The 18,832-nt window shown below is 42.5% G+C and overlaps 1 protein-coding gene across 1 annotated transcript; it reads right to left on the bottom strand.

Moving 5' to 3' along the window:
- Positions 1-296: 296 nt before the first annotated feature.
- Positions 297-10,728, bottom strand: LOC131978778 (high-affinity choline transporter 1-like). The gene is made up of 7 exons (XM_059342539.1): positions 10,622-10,728; positions 10,207-10,362; positions 8,274-8,422; positions 7,920-8,063; positions 7,616-7,769; positions 2,147-2,364; positions 297-1,183 (listed from the first exon to the last, which is right to left on the bottom strand). Exons 2-7 carry the CDS (start codon positions 10,337-10,339, stop codon positions 530-532), a joined length of 1,452 nt encoding a protein of 483 aa, XP_059198522.1. The 5' UTR covers positions 10,340-10,362; positions 10,622-10,728; the 3' UTR covers positions 297-529.
- Positions 10,729-18,832: the final 8,104 nt, after the last annotated feature.

Genomic DNA, 18,832 nt, shown 5'->3' on the forward strand with positions numbered 1-18,832 from the left:
TGATCTTGCTGCATGGACAAATAATTTGCCTTGACAAGATTTCTTGAATTATGAATATTAAATCTAGAAGATTCCAAGATAAAAATAAACTTTAGGTTTAGAAGTGTTAAATAATTGATCTTGTTTCAAGAGTTAATTTCTTATTTTAAGTGTTCAACATGCTTCTCTCTAGATTTAATCATCTTAATTTAAGAAATCTTGTCAAGGTAAATTATCTGTCCATGCAGCAGATCATTTCCCTCAGATTTACTGTTTGATCTGGTTTTTAGACTAAACACCTTTTTTTTCCAGTGTGGTATGTTTGACACGGCTGATTGACAGTCAACTCAAGGGATCTTAAAAAAGAAGGAGGCACCATGTCATCAGCATAAAACAAACTTGTGGAGTCACTCGGAAGCCACAGCAGATTTCTGTTGGTTTGGCTTCCAGTGCGGCGGCAGTAGCAAGTTTCCTGAAGAACGTCGATGCCTTTAGATAATTCCTTCTTCTTCAAATTCCTTGGTTCCAACTTTCTTTGTGCCTTTGTTGCCTAGTTTTCATTGTGAAAAGCCTCTGGACTGGACGCCCCGTCATCACTGAGAACCTCAGTATTGATGAATGTCCCAGTGAGTGACGCTCCAATGGCCTGCCTTACCGGCGCCATCTCCGAAAGAATGATGTTGTCATGGTTGCTCACTAGCGTGGCTTTGTCCATGATCTCTTTGCTATGCTTGGACACCACAGCATCGAGGAAGTCGTACTTATGTGACAGCATACCACTTTCAAATAGGTATTTTGTCAGGTATGAAAAGAACACATTTGCGAAGAAGGACGCCAGCATGGACATAGTCTTGAATGGGAACCTCTGCTGGATGAAGTACTCAACATCCCCAGTGAGATGGTGGGTCCTCTCCTGGGTCACCCAACCGGGGTAGTAGATGAAGGGAGGCAGTTTGAGGTAGGGCTCCCCTCCTCCAATGCGCAGCAGAAGACCAAAGATATAGGCCGCCACGGAGCCGTAGGTGTTGGTGCCTTTGACGAACAGCACGCTGAGAAGTTGGGGAAAGATGATGACGTACACCAAGTCAGAGCTCAGGTACCACAGGCCGTACACGGATCCTGTTAACAACGCCATAGCAGTGGCAAGAGCTCCAAATATAAAGATGGTGCAGCGCATCACCCAAACAATCTCAGAATCTGAAGCCTGGAGGAGAGAAAGAGAAAGAGAGCGAAGAGGAAAACACAACATGTGAAGAAGATCAGATTGAAAACATTATGTAAGGTAACGGTATGACGAGAGAGTTTGTTGTGTATTAATTTGGAGATGTGTTAAAATATCAGACATATAGCAGTTTAAAAATGCCTCACATATGGTTTAACCAACACAGAAATCAGTCTCAGTCTCTTTACAGGAAACTCCTGCTTGATTAACATATGAGAAGCTCTGATTTAGGAAATCCCACTGCACCATTTGGAACAATAACAGGACAGCAAGAGACCTGACACACCAACATTATGTATAATAGTAACAGAAATAGGAAAACTGTGCAGTTGCTGTTCGAATCAAGGATCTGGTTTGTGTATCTTGAATATTGTATCTGTTTTGTGATACTTGTCAATAAATCCCACACAGGGCTGTCTTTCTTTCTCTCTTGGGCTATTTCCCATGGAATTTGGCAGTAATGGTGGAAAAAGTAACAGACCGGGGAACATAGGACACATAGGAAAAACGGTCCTATGTTCCCCAGTCTCATACAAAGAGGGGAACATAGACACGCTCCCACAGTGTCTCTGCCAAAGGTCAATCCATCCATTAGTTTATTTTAGATATTGCAGCTGACCGGCCAACAGTCATCCCTGGAGCCGTGCTACTAGCATGCTGCTAGCATGGCTGGGTACATATTTCATGTCAGTATGCAATTAATTCATAATCTCTAATGTCTATTCTTGATTTTTGAAAGAATTCCATGTTTCAGTTCTTTTGAATCTGACCTTTTCTGTTTGAATGCTTGGGTTCTTGTTTTGTTTGTGCACCAGTACAATCATCTGACAAACCAGAAGCCACTGGGACGAAACTAGAATCGATTTATGGATTATTTGACTGATGCTTGTAACCGCTGGCTGAAACTGTGAAGATGTGTGTCTGTATGATTGGAGGCACTCTTACCGACTGGCGGAAAGCGAGCTGATAGATGTTTCTGGCGAACATGGAGCTGGCTGAGAGAATGGATGAGTCGGCTGAGGACATGACGGCAGCCGACACCGCTCCCAGACCGAAGAAGGAGACGTAGGGAGGGCAGAGATGCTGCAGCACGATGGGGAGGATCATGTCCGACTGGTCCTTGTCCTTCGGAGGGATGGGCCCATAACTGGTCTGGTTCCAGTCTGGAAGAGAAAACAGGAGACATGGTAAAAAATGATGTAACACTGCAAAAACTGAAATCTAAGTCAGAGTAAATAGCTCAGATCAAGGGGATATCTGCTTATTTTAGTCTGATAAGATAGTTCTTCTTAGTCAGCAGTTTTTATTTTAGACTGTTTCACTTGTTTGATATAAAGATTTCACGATTCACAGATAAAAATCTTTGTATCTGTCTGAAGAAAAGTTGACTAGTTTTTAGTGACTTTGCTGGTTTCTATAAATATAATGCCTATCATATCATTATGTCAAGATGATGGCTCTAGCATTTACTGATTATTAATTCAAGAATATTTTTCAACATATTGAGAAAATATGTGTATTTCATTAGAATCAAGAAAAAGTCACTTGTTTTTAGTTAGAATACACTAATTCTAAGGTATTTGTGGTTCATTGAGATTAGATATTTTTACTGGTTTTGGAAAGTCTTGACAAGATAAATTTCCTTGTTCCATTGGCAGATAATTTTGCTATTTTTAAGCAAAATACACCTCATTTTTGTACATTTTTCTTGTTTTTAAGAGCTGACTTTCTGCAGTGAAAAGATGCAAATGTCAAAAGAATTATCAAGGCATATTATTTCTCCCTCTGAACTTGGAATAACACAATTAACTTCCTGGCTGACTTGTGGAATTTAAATGGACTGATTACATTTGGGGATCAATACAATTTCTCCAGTAATCCCTCTGCTTTTCAGACTCTGAGACCTTATTATAAAGCTCCCTGTGGATACACCTGTTTTAGTTGCTGAGAAACAAAAGTCTGTGTGCTGAAATACAGCAGGGGTTATCAATGTAATGCTGTGCTGTTGGTGAAAAATACATGCTGTAAAAAGAAAACCAGAAATAATGGATGGATGAAAATATGACGTCCATCAATGTATGGTTAATACGCCTGTTGGATCATTGGTCCAAATGTAAAATATGAGCCAGTGTTGAACAATACATCATGTAGTTTAATTGCATTTTAATTGTAAATGTTATTAATAATCATTTCATTAAAAATGATTCATGTTTGGGGGAAGCCATTGATTTTAATGAGACATTTTGAGCTGATGAATTATAGATGTTTGCATTGATGAGGGCATATTACAGTTTTCCTCAGTCTCTTTGGTGCATTTCTCACATCACTATTAACATTTACACAACAGTTAGTTCAACCTGCACAACATTTAGTCATTGAGGTCATCATAGTAGCAGTTTCTCTCCTTATAACAAGTTACAAATGCTTTTGGACATTCATCAAGTGCTTTCATATAACTCTCTGCTGTTTTATAACATCATCATTGCTTATGTCATGTCAGTCAAAATTAACTTGTGAATGCACAATGCTGTCAACAAATTAGAATTGCAAAGAGCATGTGCAGTAAAACTATGAAGCATCCATATTCAGTGTGTTGTACTCAGTTACCTCACTAAATACAGTAATGTGAAACTTTACTGTAGTTTTCAAATGGCTGTAAATAGTATAAAGTCTGTCTGAAGCATTTTCAGGTAGAATCACCGAGATCTGATTTTTCATCATTGGAAACATTTACAGAGTAAACTGTCATAATGATAGACGGACGAATGGACGGAGAGAGAGACCATTTAACTATCTAGATAGATGGATGGATGGATGGATGGATGGATGGATGGATGGATGGATAGATAGATAGATAGATAGATAGATAGATAGATAGATAGATAGATAGATAGATAGATAGATAGATAGATAGATAGATAGATAGATCATTTGACTAACTGGTTCATCAACATGGTGTCAGGACTTTTTATCTTGATGACTCTTTCATTGGCATGAATATTTGCTGTAGAGGAATGAGCTTTGATCCATTCTGAGACAGTGACACGCTTTACAGGTTATTAACTAGGTTTTGTTGTAGTTTGTACTAATTGTTTTGAGAAATGTATTAACTGTTGTGTAAATGTAAATAGTGATGTGAGAAATGCACCAAATAGACAGAAAAACTGTGTTTCTTCAGGGAGGAAACACTGAAAAAGGTAATCAACTCCAGCGTGCTGACATGCAGATCTTTAGGAGCTGCAGCATGAAGTTTAGCATGAGAACTGTCACTGTTTAACATGTTAGCATACAGAAATCTGCTGTGAATCCAACGTCCATCTGAGGCTGATGGAGAGTCTGTTCCTCCTTCTGACCTTTAAAAACATCTATCAGGCCTCCTCTCTTGTTCTCTCTTAAACCCATTGACATATTTCTATCTCTCCTCTACGTTTCCATCCTTCTCTTCATCCTCCGAAGGGAAACAGTCTGTCTGGATATTCACAAGCAGAGCGGTTCTACATGAAACAGCTTCAGACGGAGCGGATTAATTAGCTCGTCTTCAGATGTAATATTCAGTCAATGGGCTGATGACTCTCTCCTGGAGACAGCTTCCATCTGATGTTGTTTACCCTCCACATACTGTATCATCTGAAAATAAATAAAGCTGCTGGGCTCCGAACACCCCACCAAGGCTTCATGTTTCCTTTGATCACAGCTTCCTGTTTGAATAAAAGATCAGATTCCTGGATGTTTCCATTGTCCTGTGATCTTTCATTAACCGCTTAATCACTAGTGTGTGTGTGTGTGTGTGTGTGTGTGTGTGTGTGTGCATATCATTCATGGATCAGTGTGTGATAGAACAGCTGCAATCCAGACACAACGGTGTGTGTAGAATAGAAATATTGTGTCATTGCAGTTTGATCATTTTTTATCATTTGCAGGCATCTAATCTAGATGTAAATAACATAAATCTATTTACCTTAATACTCACACTGCAAAAAACATGAAGCTGACCAAGTATTTTCTTCTTACGTCTAGCAATAGTATCTTATATTGTTTTGAATATAATTTACCTACTGGCCATAGCTTTATGTGCTTATTTAATTATTAGAATTATTATTATGTGCTTATTTAATTATCTTATTGTGTAAAGACTTGTTTTTAGGATTGACATTGTGAGCTTTTTCATGCTTTTCAATCTATTCAACTGTTGAATATGGTGAGTTTTTACCTAAAATATTGGTTCCAGTTGAGAGTTTTAGTTGCATGTAGTTTAAATGTTATTTCAAAAGCATTTTACTTTCTTTTTTGGTCATTTTATGTCTTTATTTTTGGGTCAATTTGTCTTTTTTTGGTCAATTTGTGTCTTTTTTCATCAATTTGCTATCACCAAAAGATGCTCATTTCATGTATTTCTGGCTAATTTTAATGTTACTACAGTCGGGCTTTTCAAGCCACACATGCTCAAAATTAGAATATTTGTATTTATTTCCAGACATCATTGGTTTTTCCAGTTTCTAGATATTTTTACTTATTTAAAGAATTCTTACAAAGAAACATTAACTTACTGCACTGGCAGATAATTTGACTTGTTTCAAGCACGTATTTGGTTAATTCTAATTATTTATTTCTTATATTTTGTCAGTCTCCTCCAAGAATCGCCACCTTAACGCGGTGGAGGGTTTGTGTGCTCCAGTGATCCTGGGAGCTGTGTTGTCAAGACAGCAGCTCCTGGTCTCCCAAGGCAAAGTGGTCCCAGGGGAGGGGCCAGACGAAGAGCCATTCAAGGACCCTTATGATGCGGGAACACAAAAGATTGAGTACCTCCCCGGCACGGGTACTCCTGGAGCCAGACCCGGGAGGGGAACACGCAGGCGAGAGTCTGGTGGCCGGGCTCAGCCCGAAGAAACATAGGGGTCGGGTGTGTAAAGAGTCGGGCAGCAGGTGAAGGAGGGTACCTGGGCTTCTGACCCCTGACCCCTGACCCCTGACCCCTGACCCTCGGCTCCAGCAGCTCTGGCGACGTGGAACGTCACCTCGCTGGCGGGGAAGGAGCCCCAGCTTGTGCAGGAGGTGGAGCGTTACCAGCTAGAAAAAGTTAGGCTCACCTCCACGCATAGCCTGGGCTCTGAACCAAACTCCTGGAGAGAGGCTGGACTCTCTCTATTGGGATGAGAGTCAGCACCTCCAAGTCTGAGGCCATGGTTCTCTGGGTGAAAACGGTGGACTGCTCCCTCTGGGTGGAGAGAGGTACTGCCCCCTCTGGGTGGAGACAGGTACTGCCCCCTCTGGGTGGAGACAGGTACTGCCCACTCTGGGTGGAGAGAGGTACTGCCCCTCTGGGTGGAGACAGGTACTGCCCACTCTGGGTGGAGAGAGGTACTGCTCCCCTCTGGGTGGAGACAGGTACTGCCCACTCTGGGTGGAGACAGGTACTGCCTCTAGAGAAGGAGTTCCAGTATCTGGGGGTCTTGTTCAGCAGTGAGGGTAGAACGGAGCGTGAGATGGACAGGCGGTTTGGTGCAGCGTCAGCAGTGATGTGGTCGTTGTAGCGGACCGTCGTGGTGAAGAAGGAGCTGAGCCTGAAGGCAAAGCTCTCGATTTACCGCTCCATCTACGTTCCAACCCTCACCTATGGTCATGAGCTTTGGGTAGCGACCCAAAGAACGAGATCTTGGATACAAGCGGCTGAAATGAGCTTCCTCTGTAGGGTGGCTGGGCTCAGCCTTAGAGATAGGGGGAGGAGCTCCGACATCCAGAGGGAGCTCGGAGTAGAGCCGCTGCTCCTTCTCCTCTAAAGGAGTCAGCTGAGGTGGTTTGGGCATCTGGTAAGGATCCTCCCGGGCGCCTCCCATTAGAGGAGTTCCAGGTCCAACTGGTAGGAGGCCCCGGGGAAGACCCAGAACACGGTGGAGGGATTATATCTCTCTCCTGGCCTGGGAACGCCTCGGGGTCCCCCAGGAGGAGCTGGACGTTGTGGAGGGGAGCCTGGAATGCCCTGCTTAGCCTGCTGCCCCCGCAACCCGGCCCCGGATAAGCGGACGAGAATGGATGGATGGATGGATATTTTGTCAGCTGGTTTTTGTAGTGCAATGGATACTGGCCTTTACTGGTGACAATAATCTTAATTTATGCTTTAGAAAAAGGTTTTAGGTCCTTTGTATTCACAGCTACACATAACTGCTACTAGAATAAATACATATAGCAAGAGCTCTTCTTTGTCTTCCTTACATTTTATGTACCAAACCATTTTACAATCAACTTCTACATGTTCTGAAGAAGCAGGTTTGAATTCTGGTACACTTTGAAAGCATCGCTAAAAAAGAAACTAACATGAAGTGAGTGCTGAGGCCCCAAACAGCTCTTAGTATGTGTGTATTTACCTGTGGAGGCCCCTATAGCTCTTAGTGTGTGTGTGTGTGTGTGTGTATTTACCTGTGGAGGCCCCTATAGCTCCTATGAGGACCGAGGGGACGGCCATGACCAAGCAGCCGAAGGCGGCGAGGAAGGAGAGGACCTGGGCGTAGGTAGCTGAAGAGGCAGAAAGAACCCGTTGAAAATAGACCTGCCAGGGAATCCCCCCCAACATCTAGAAACAGAAACACCAAACCAGTAAATACACACAGCAAACCAGTAAATACACACAGCAAACAACACACAGTCAGCCTGACCTCCACTAACACTAACACACACTGGTATGAACTTTCTTTTAATGAATGTTCAGATTAAAAACTCTCACCAGCAGACAGAAGTTGTCGGCCCAGAGCCATTTGTCCTCGGGGTCGATCTTGCCCAGCCAGGGCGTCTGGTAGATCACCTCCTTGGCTGTGATGCTGATGTCTGTCACGGCCGGATTGGAGAGGGCAGCAGGCACGCTGATCCACTACACACAGCACGTAGGATTATTGTTATATACACTGTAAAAAATGTCTGTAGATTTTACGGTGAAAAACTGCTAAACCATGACAGTAAATAATCTTAATTTGAGAAATCTTGTCAAGGTAAATTATCTGTCCATGCAGCAAGATCATTTCCCTCAGATTTACTCTTTTATCTGGTTTTAGAGACGCATTTTTATCAGTGTGAAACTCACCAAGCCCACGAAGATACAGAAGAGCTGGACCACGTCTGTGTAGGCGACGGAGTAGAGTCCTCCAACCAGAGTGTAGAAGATGGCGATCAGGGCCGAGATCACCACCGACATGTTGATGTTTATGTCCACGATGACGCTCAGGGTGGCTCCTGTCAACAACAGTTCACTTCATCACTTTACATTCAAGCTCCGGAGCAAAACTGCTTCATGACGTCACAATGTAGAAACGTTCAGCAGCATGTTTCCTGCTGTCAGCCGAACTCTAAAGTTTTGGCTTTTCCACAAGTTTCCATGTCCAATTTAATGCTCAACTCTTTTTCAGCAAAGGTAAAAACATCTTGACCAGGTGTAAGTTTTTGTAGGTTTTCAAATTTTGCAGTTTGCATTCAGCATTTTTAATGTAGTATTTTGTCTTTAATGTTTTTTGTGTGATTTTTGTCAATTTTTGTGTGTGTTTTTGTGTGTTTTTTTTTCTATGTGTGTTTTATGTGTGTTTTTTGTGTGTTTAAAAAAAAAAAAAGTTATGTGGTTTTTGTTTGTGTTTTCGGTGTGTTTTTTGTGTGATTTTTGTCAATTTTTGTGTGTGTGTGTTCTTTCTGTGTTTTTTGTGTGTTTTTTGTCATTTTTTGGGTGGTTTTTGTTTTTAAAAATGTATGTGTTTTCGGTGTGTTTTTGTGGGTTTTAAGTGGGTTTTTATATGTGGTTGTTTTTGTAAAAAAAGGCTTTCTTATGTGTGTTTTTGTAATTTTGTGTGTATTTTTGGTGTGTTTTGTGTGTTTTTGGTGTGTTTTTGTGTGTTTTTTTGTGTGTATTTGTGTGTTCTTGGTGTGTTTCTGTGTTAGGTGTGTTTTTGTGTATTTTTTGTGCGTTCAAAATGTTGATCCAGTAAGTCAAAATTAAAATGATAATAATCAGGTCATATAGGTGAGGTTGTGCAGTAGTTAACATGGAGGTGTTACTATCTCAGCCTCGTGTCCAGTAGTTAACATGGAGGTGTTACTATCTCAGCCTCGTGTCCAGTAGTTAACATGGAGGTGTTACTGTCTCAGCCTCCTGTCCAGTAGTTAACATGGAGGTGTTACTCTCTCAGCCTCCTGTCCAGTAGTTAACATGGAGGTGTTACTATCTCAGCCTCCTGTCCAGTAGTTAACATGGAGGTGTTACTATCTCAGCCTCCTGTCCAGTAGTTAACATGGAGGTGTTACTATCTCAGCCTTGTGTCCAGTAGTTAACATGGAGGTGTTACTATCTCAGCCTCGTGTCCAGTAGTTAACATGGAGGTGTTACTATCTCAGCCTCGTGTCCAGTAGTTAACATGGAGGTGTTACTATCTCAGCCTCCTGTCCAGTAGTTAACATGGAGGTGTTACTGTCTCAGCCTCCTGTCCAGTAGTTAACATGGAGGTGTTACTCTCTCAGCCTCCTGTCCAGTAGTTAACATGGAGGTGTTACTATCTCAGCCTCGTGTCCAGTAGTTAACATGGAGGTGTTACTATCTCAGCCTCGTGTCCAGTAGTTAACATGGAGGTGTTACTATCTCAGCCTCCTGTCCAGTAGTTAACATGGAGGTGTTACTCTCTCAGCCTCCTGTCCAGTAGTTAACATGGAGGTGTTACTATCTCAGCCTCCTGTCCAGTAGTTAACATGGAGGTGTTACTATCTCAGCCTCCTGTCCAGTAGTTAACATGGAGGTGTTACTATCTCAGCCTCCTGTCCAGTAGTTAACATGGAGGTGTTACTATCTCAGACTCCTGTCCAGTAGTTAACATGGAGGTGTTACTATCTCAGCCTCGTGTCCAGTAGTTAACATGGAGGTGTTACTATCTCAGCCTCCTGTCCAGTAGTTAACATGGAGGTGTTACTGTCTCAGCCTCCTGTCCAGTAGTTAACATGGAGGTGTTACTATCTCAGCCTCCTGTCCAGTAGTTACCCACCCAGGGCCGAGAGGATGGCTGCAGACCAGAAGATCTCCCCCATGAGGGCGGGGATGAAGAGCAGGCCGCCCATCCTCTTCCCGTACAGCTGCTGGAAGGGATCCAACATGGTGACGTAACCACGGGAACGCATGGGCTTGGCGAAGAAAAGGCCACCTGATGATTTAGACAAACAGGGTGATCGTCATGAAGCCAGTCTGAAACTGTGTGTTTTCTACTGTTAATGACAGTAAAAGTTAAAGTTTTTATGCTATTCTCTGATTTATGGTAATTAAAAGTGTTTGCAGTGAATCCTGCCTTCTTACTTATATATTATGACATATAATATTATTACCATTGTTCTTTTGACACTTTACTGATCACACTCCATGCTTGCTCTGTACGGTGTAGTTAAGAAAGGTGTGATGGTTCTTACCGACGACCAGGCTGAGAGCGTAACCGAAGGGAGCCTGAGCCCAGGCCAGGCCGTAGTCAGGCAGGTACACGTACTCCGCTGTCCCGTTGATGTAGCCTCCACCCACCCACGTAGCTACAACCACATTTACATTTACATACAAGAAACAAGACACAAATCACCAGTTCAGTTGGTAAAACACAGAGAAAGAAGGAAGGAGGTACCAATACACCATCAACACCTACCAATATACCACCTGGAAAAGACACCTACCAGTACACCACTAACACCTACCAATACACCACCTGGAAAAAGACACCTACCAATACACCACCTGGAAAAACACACCACCAACACCTACCAATACACCACTTGGAAAAAGACACCTACCAATAAACCACCTAGAAAAGATACCTACCAATACACCACCAACACCTACCAATATACCACCTGGAAAAGACACCTACCAGTACACCACCAACACCTACCAATACACCACCTGGAAAAAGACACCTACCAATACACCACCTGGAAAAACACACCACCAACACCTACCAATACACCACCAACACCTACCAATACACCACCAACACCTACCAATAAAACACCAACACCTACCAATACCACACCAACATCTACCAATACACCACCAACACCTACCAATACACCACCTGGAAAAAGACACCTACCAATACAACACCAACACCTGGAAAAAGACACCTACCAATACACCACCAACACCTACCAATACACCACCTGGAAAAAGACACCTACCAATACAACACCAACACCTACCAATACACCACCTGGAAAAAGACACTTACCAAGACAACACCAACACCTACCAATACACCACCTGGAAAAAGACACCTACCAATACACCACCAACACCTACCAATAAACCACCTAGAAAAGATACCTACCAATACACCACCAACACCTACCAATACACCATCAACACCTACCAATATACCACCTGGAAAAGACACCTACCAGTACACCACCAACACCTACCGATACACCACCTGGAAAAAGACACCTACCAATACACCACCTGGAAAAAGACACCACCAACACCTACCAATACAACACCAACACCTACCAATACACCACCAACACCTACCAATAAAACACCAACACCTACCAATACCACACCAACATCTACCAATACACCACCAACACCTACCAATACACCACCTGGAAAAAGACACCTACCAATACAACACCAACACCTGGAAAAAGACACCTACCAATACACCACCTGGAAAAAGACACCTACCAATACAACACCAACACTCAACTCAACTCAACTCAACTTTATTTGTAAAGCACTTTAAAGCAACAACAGCCGCAACAAAGTGCTGTACATAAACAAACAGAACAAGAGACAATAAAATAAATAAAACAGGAAATAAACACTAAAATAAATAGATTTATTGCTTTTTAAAAGACAATTTAAAAAACAATAAATAAAAGCAAACCATAAAACACTAAAAACAAGAGCAAAGTCTCATGCGTGGTTAAAAGCCAAGGAATAAAAATAGGTTTTAAGATGACTTTTAAAAATGGACAGTGAGGAGGCTTGTTTGATGTGCAAAGGCAGCTCATTCCATAGTTTGGGGGCTGCAACAGAGAAAGATCTGTCCCCTCTGAGCTTCCGTTTTGACCTCGGTACCTCCAGGAGCAGCAGATCAGCTGACCTGAGGCACCGAGCAGGAGCGTAGGGGTGGAGGAGCTCAGAGAGGTACAGTGGGGCGAGACCATTTAAAGATTTAAAAACAAATAAAAGAATCTTAAAATGGACTCTAAAATGCACAGGCAGCCAGTGGAGGGAGGCCAGGATGGGAGTTATGTGCTCCTTCTTACGAACTCCAGTTAAGAGGCGAGCAGCCGCGTTTTGCACTAACTGGAGCCGTGCGAGGGAGGACTGGCTGACTCCAAGGTACAGTGAGTTACAGTAATCCAGCCGAGATGTAACGAAGGCGTGGATTACCGTTTCAAAGTGCTTGTGCTTAAGGAAAGGCTTCACCTTAGCCAGCTGCCTGATGTGGAAAAAGCTTGACCTCACAACAGCACTAATCTGACGATCTAATTTAAAATCACTGTCCATCTTAAAACCTAAATTTGACACAGTTGGTCTTATAAAATCTGCCAGAGGGCCCAAGTCAAAAGGAGGGGTCACACAAGAGCCACTAGGGCCAAACACTATCACTTCTGTTTTCTTCTCATTAAAATTTAAAAAGTTCAAGGCCATCCAGGCCTTGATGTCTTTGAGACATGACAGGAGCGGTGTGAGGGAGAAAGCATCTTTTTTCTTAAGTGGCACATATATCTGACTGTCGTCAGCGTAGCAATGGAAAGGGATGCCGTGCTTTCTCAAGATGGAGCCCAAAGGCAGTAAATACAAAGAAAAAAGCAGGGGCCCTAAAATCGACCCCTGTGGAACCCCATACAGCAGTGGAGCGGGGCTGGACTCCGAGGTACCAAGGCTTACACTTAAACTTCTGTCAGTCAGATATGACTTGAACCACTCTAGCGCAGTGCCACCGATGCCCACTAGGTGGCGTAACCGAGCCACTAGGGTGCTATGGTCCACGGTGTCAAACGCTGCAGTCAGGTCCAACAGAACAAGAATTACATGGTCACCGGAGTCATTAGCCAGGAGGATGTCGTTAAAAACTCTGAGTAGAGCTGACTCTGTGCTATGCATAGTTTTAAAACCAGATTGAAACACCTCCAGGACACCATGTACATCGAGAAAAGACTGTAGCTGAACATATACGACCTTCTCCAAGACCTTAGAGATAAAGGGCAGCTTGGAGATAGGCCTAAAATTGGCCAGCACGCTGCGATCTAGGCCAGGCTTCTTAAGTAGGGGCTGCACCACTGCATGTTTAAAACCTTGAGGAACAAGACCAGTAGACAGACTACTGTTAATGACATTTAATACAGACTGCCCTATACTGGGGAAAACCTCTTTAAAGAAACGAGGGGAGACAGCATCACAGGGAGAACCTGATGGCTTAATATGGCCAACCAGGTCCTCTAAAAAAGACAGAGACACTGGCTCAAAACCATCAAAAGCTGCAGAACAAGGAGCAGTGACTGAGGGGTCAGTAGGAGCAGAGATGAGGGCCCTAGCAGTAGCAACTTTGTCAATAAAAAAGTGCAGGAAGTTATTACACATTTCAGGAGATGTCTCCAAGCTGACAGGCTGTGGAGCATTAAGAACAGAGTCAATGGTTTTGAATAACACACGTGGGTTGTGGTGGTTGGTCTCAATGATGTTTGCCAGGTATTGTCTTTTAGTCTCTTTAACGGTGCTCTGGTAGCGGCGCCAACAGTCTTTAAGGATATGGAAGGAAACCTGCAGCTTGTCCTTCTTCCACTTCCGTTCAGCTCTGCGGCACTCCCGCCTAGCTTCACGGGTTCTGTCGTTAAACCAGGGCTCAGGTTTAGCTTTAGGCTGCACAGTTTTTAATGGAGCCACAGAGTCCAGTATGGTCCTGCAGGAGGAGTGAAACCAAGAGCTGAGCTCCTCAGTGTCAGCAGAGACAGGAGGCACACAGAGCTGGTCAAAGCCACAGAGAAATGACCGGCAGTGCAAGAGTTAAAAATCCGACGTTTCTGAACAAGAGCGCCGGATTTAAATTCAGCACAGGAAAAAGCGACTTCAAACAGTACAGGCAAATGGTCAGAAAACACATCGTCACAGATCTCCAAGTTAGACACAGATAAACCATGAGAAAGGACGAGGTCTAAAGTGTGTCCATGCTCATGTGTGGGACCAGACACACACTGCACCAAATTAAAAGAGTCAATAAGGCTCAGGAAATCCTTCACCAGCGGCTTTTCAGGACAGCACACGTGAATATTAAAATCCCCAAGGAAAAGGGCACAGTCATATTTCGGCATAATCTCAGCCAGGAAACCAGAAAAGTCATTCACAAAGTCCTTGTTGTATTTGGGGGGCCGGTAGATGACGGCGCACAGCACCGGATCGGAACGACCCACCTCAAATAAAGACACCTCAAAGCTGGAAAATGACGTTGAGATGGTGCGCTGTTTACATTTAAAGGTATTTTTGTAAACAGTCGCCGTTCCTCCTCCACGACCTGATGTCCGCGGGGAGTTAAAGAATGAACAGCCAGCAGGTAAAAGTTCGACAAGAGCGCTGCACTCACCGGTACCGATCCAGGTCTCCGTCACACAGAGGAAATCCAGGCCACGGGAGCTAAAGAAATCCCTCAGGATGAAAGTTTTGTTCGCCAGAGATCTGGCGTTCACCAAGCCGATCCTGGTGGGAGCCGGCGGGGCTTGTGGCCCGGTGGATCGGGGAGCCCGAGGCAGCGTCCTCAGGAGCCGGTGGTTTATCCCGCGCTGAGAGAGCCGGAGGGGGCAGAGGCGGTGGGGCCGGGGCCCCTCAGATGAGCCGATGACAGGTACCAGGCAGGCGTCAATGGGATCCAAGAAGCGCCGGGGCACAGCAAAACGAGAGAATAATCCAAGTCCTGTCCGGGAAATGGACGAAGAGTGCGTCAGCTGGAGCCTCAGCTTCACCAGCCGACCTCCGCGTCTGCCGCGGCGACGGCGACGCTTACGCCGTACAGGTAAGGCCGAAGCCCGGAACAGGTGAGGCGGAATCCCCGCAAGGAGCGGGGGCAAAGTATTTTGTCCATTGCGAACAAACACACCAGGATCTTTGACATTTTGCCGGAGAGACAAAATGGCATAACGATCATACACCAGCAGAGACTCAATCTGTTTAGTGCCGATGGTCAGAAACAACAAAAACACCAAACATTGCAGGAGCAGCAGACGGGCAGCCACACACACTGGCGCCATCTTACTTAGCACTCAACACCTACCAATACACCACCTGGAAAAATACACTTACCAAGACAACACCAACACCTACCAATACACCACCTGGAAAAAGACACCTACCAATACACAACCAACACCTACCAATAAAACACCAACACCTACCAATACCACACCAACATCTACCAATACACCACCAACACCTACCAATACACCACCTGGAAAAAGACACCTACCAATACAACACCAACACCTGGAAAAAGACACCTACCAATACACAACCTCGAAAAGACACCTACCAGTACACCACCAACACCTACCAATACACCACCTGGAAATAAACACCTACCAATACAACACCTGGAAAAAGACACCACCAACACCTACCAATACACCACCAACACCTACCAATACACCACCAACACCTACCAATGCACCACCAACACCTACCAATACACCACCAACACCTACCAATGCACCACCAACACCTACCAATACACCACCAACACCTGCCAGTACACCACCAACACCTGCCAATACACCACCAACACCTACTAATACACCACCAACACCTACAAATACACCACCAACACCTACCAATACAACACCAACACCTACCAATACACCACCAACACCTACCAATACAACACCAACACCTACCAATAAAACACCAACACCTACCAATACACCACCAACACTTACCAATACACCACCAACACCTACCAATACACCACCAACACTTACCAATACACCACCAACACAACACCAACACCTACCAATACACCACCAACACCTACCAATACACCACCTGTCAACAGAAGTAATAGTGAACCAGCTCACCGGTCATGGTGAATCCGCCAACGAACAGTCCGATGTCCCGCCCCCCGACCATGATCCTCTCGCTCTGGTCTCCCGTGCCAACGCCGGTGTTTTTGTTCTTCCAGGCGGCCCAGATCCCCACGAACAGAATCAGGACGTAGAAGATCACGATAGCCACGAGTCCCTCGGCGTGGATGGCCATCTTCTTCTTCTCCCGCCGAGATCAGGTGCTGCTGGGCGCCGAGAGCTCCAATCTCATGGAGAGAACTTTGGAGAAAAAAGATATACATATAACAAACATACACTTTTAAAAAAAGAGGTTGTTTTTACGGTAAAAAACCAGCAGCCATAGTTGCCAGAACTTTACCGTAATAAATACAGTAGAACTTTTTGTAATATTACGGTAAAAAGATATTAGCACTGGTGATTTCACGTTTAAGATTGCCATTTTATTCCGTATTTTATAAACACTGTTCTACCATATAATTGACAAGAAAATACTTCATAAATGCTGCATAAATTAAAGATTTTACCATTAAATATTAGAGTATATTTCTGTTAGAGATATGATGTTCAGTACATTTAACAGTTAGAAAAAGTATTTCTTTTTACAATAGATAAATGCAAAAATTACAGTGATGGCTTGTATATATATTACATTAGATACATATTACAGTGTATTTTACAGTGGAGTCAAAAACAAAACCTGTAAAAATCCTGTTTTAGCTGATATTTACATTTACAGTGTTTCATTGTTACTGAAACTGAATTGACTCATTTATCATTTTACGTATTTTACTGTCATGGTTTAGCAGTTTTTCACCATAAAATCTACAGACATTTTTTTACAGTGTACTGTCCCACACCATTCAAGTCTTAAATCAGTTTAAACCTCTAAAGTCCAGGAGATTTTGATTTAAATTTGTCAACATCCTATAATTTCTAAACAGATTGTCTCTGTTCAGCATCTTCCAGTCCGTCCTTACATCCTTTTTTCTCTACACAAGTTTGGCAAATCAGTCAGATTTTTCTTTCCTTTTTTTATTTTTTATTATAAGTATAAAGCTGGCAGGAACCCAAAATACAAACAAAAGATATATGTTTATATGGAAATGTACCATTTTCTTTCACTTTTCATACACACAAAAAAAAGCAGAAAATAATGAAATACATAAATGATCAACTATACAAACATCAACATCATGTAAATTAAAAATAGTAATAGTTTAGTACAAAGAAAATTCACATTTTAAAAATGGTCTAAAACATAAATGGCACACTGTAAAAAGCTCCAATGACTGAACTTTAACTGGCTTTCTCAGCTTCTCTACATATGATATATGAATAAAGGTATCACTGTAAATAAAACTTGCTCAGTGTATTTTCAATAAATAGATGGAAGTCCTGCTACTAAAAGCCTCTTTTAAAAAAATCCTTTATATAAAAGATCATATTTGTCTGGTAAAAGAGAGACTCGACCTCAGCGAGTCCACAGCAGAGAGAAACAACCGTCATGATCAAAAGACAGCAACCAGGAAAATATCATAATGATATCATTATTATTATTATTATTATTATTATTATTATTGCTGCACTGGTTGTTCCGGATGTTTTACGCCTCGCTTTAATCAGACATGGTTTACTCTAATTACTGTGGCAGCTGTTTAACCCTCTGGAGTCACCAATCAATCAACATGATCAATGACATGACTTCATGACATCACAACATAAAAACCTTAAAACTCCATGACGTCACTTTCTGTTTGATGATAATATATCAAGTAAAACCGGCAATAAGGTCAAATACATTCAGCAAAAAAATACAGAAACAGATGTTAACCTTATTTTACCTCTAATGCGCAACATGTGTTTACATTTACAAGATTTAAAATTATTCATTAAGCATTTTATAAGTAAAAGAAAAACATTTTAAAAAATATGACGTTTTTTTAATGTGTTTTTTGTGTTCAAATTGTTGATCCAGTAAGTCAAAGTGGAAAAATGATCATCAGGTCACTAATGTGAGGTTGTGTTGGTAATAAAAAGAAACCGACGTGGTAAACATTGTTTTAGATGTGTTTTATATTCAGGCAGAATGAAAATGATTCAGAAACGGACAAAATAGCCCCAAACTCCTGGCTTCAAACTACATACCAGATTTTTAAAAAAAAATGATATTCAGCCAAGTAAAACCAGAGATATTTTCAAATATATTTAGTATAAAATATAGAACTAGATATTATCCTCATTTTACCTGTTGTATGTTATATTTGCAATCTGTATTCATATTTGCAACATTTAAAATTCTGTGTATCGAAACATAATTTCAAGATCAGATTTCCTTTGTTTCTTTTGGGTTAAAAATTTTGCTCAAGTAAGTCAAAGTAAATAATGAATGATCAGGACATAAAGGAGAGGTAACGCTGAAAACACTGACACCAACATGTCCTGGTGAATATTTTAACAGATGTTTTAACGGAGATAACAGCGGAAGACCTCAAAGGGTTAATGATCGCAGCTTCTGGACGTTTGGGGAGCTTTAATAGACTTTTACGCAAAACTAAAACCATGTAAAAAAATGTAAAAAAT

The sequence above is a fragment of the Centropristis striata genome, chromosome 10 (genome assembly GCF_030273125.1).
Source record: "Centropristis striata isolate RG_2023a ecotype Rhode Island chromosome 10, C.striata_1.0, whole genome shotgun sequence".
Taxonomy (NCBI): Eukaryota; Metazoa; Chordata; class Actinopteri; order Perciformes; family Serranidae; genus Centropristis; species Centropristis striata.

What these genes read in the sequence shown, in the direction of transcription:
- LOC131978778 (XM_059342539.1), bottom strand. Translation starts at nt 10,339, where the DNA reads ATGCGTTCCCGTGGTTACGTCACCATGTTGGATCCCTTCCAGCAGCTG. An exon ending in AGCCATCCTCTCGGCCCTGG is followed by an intron (nt 8,423 to 10,206) that starts GTGGGTAACTAC and finishes TGTTGTTGACAG; the next exon opens with GAGCCACCCTGAGCGTCATC. An exon ending in AGCTATAGGGGCCTCCACAG is followed by an intron (nt 2,365 to 7,615) that starts GTAAATACACAC and finishes TTTCTCTTCCAG; the next exon opens with ACTGGAACCAGACCAGTTAT.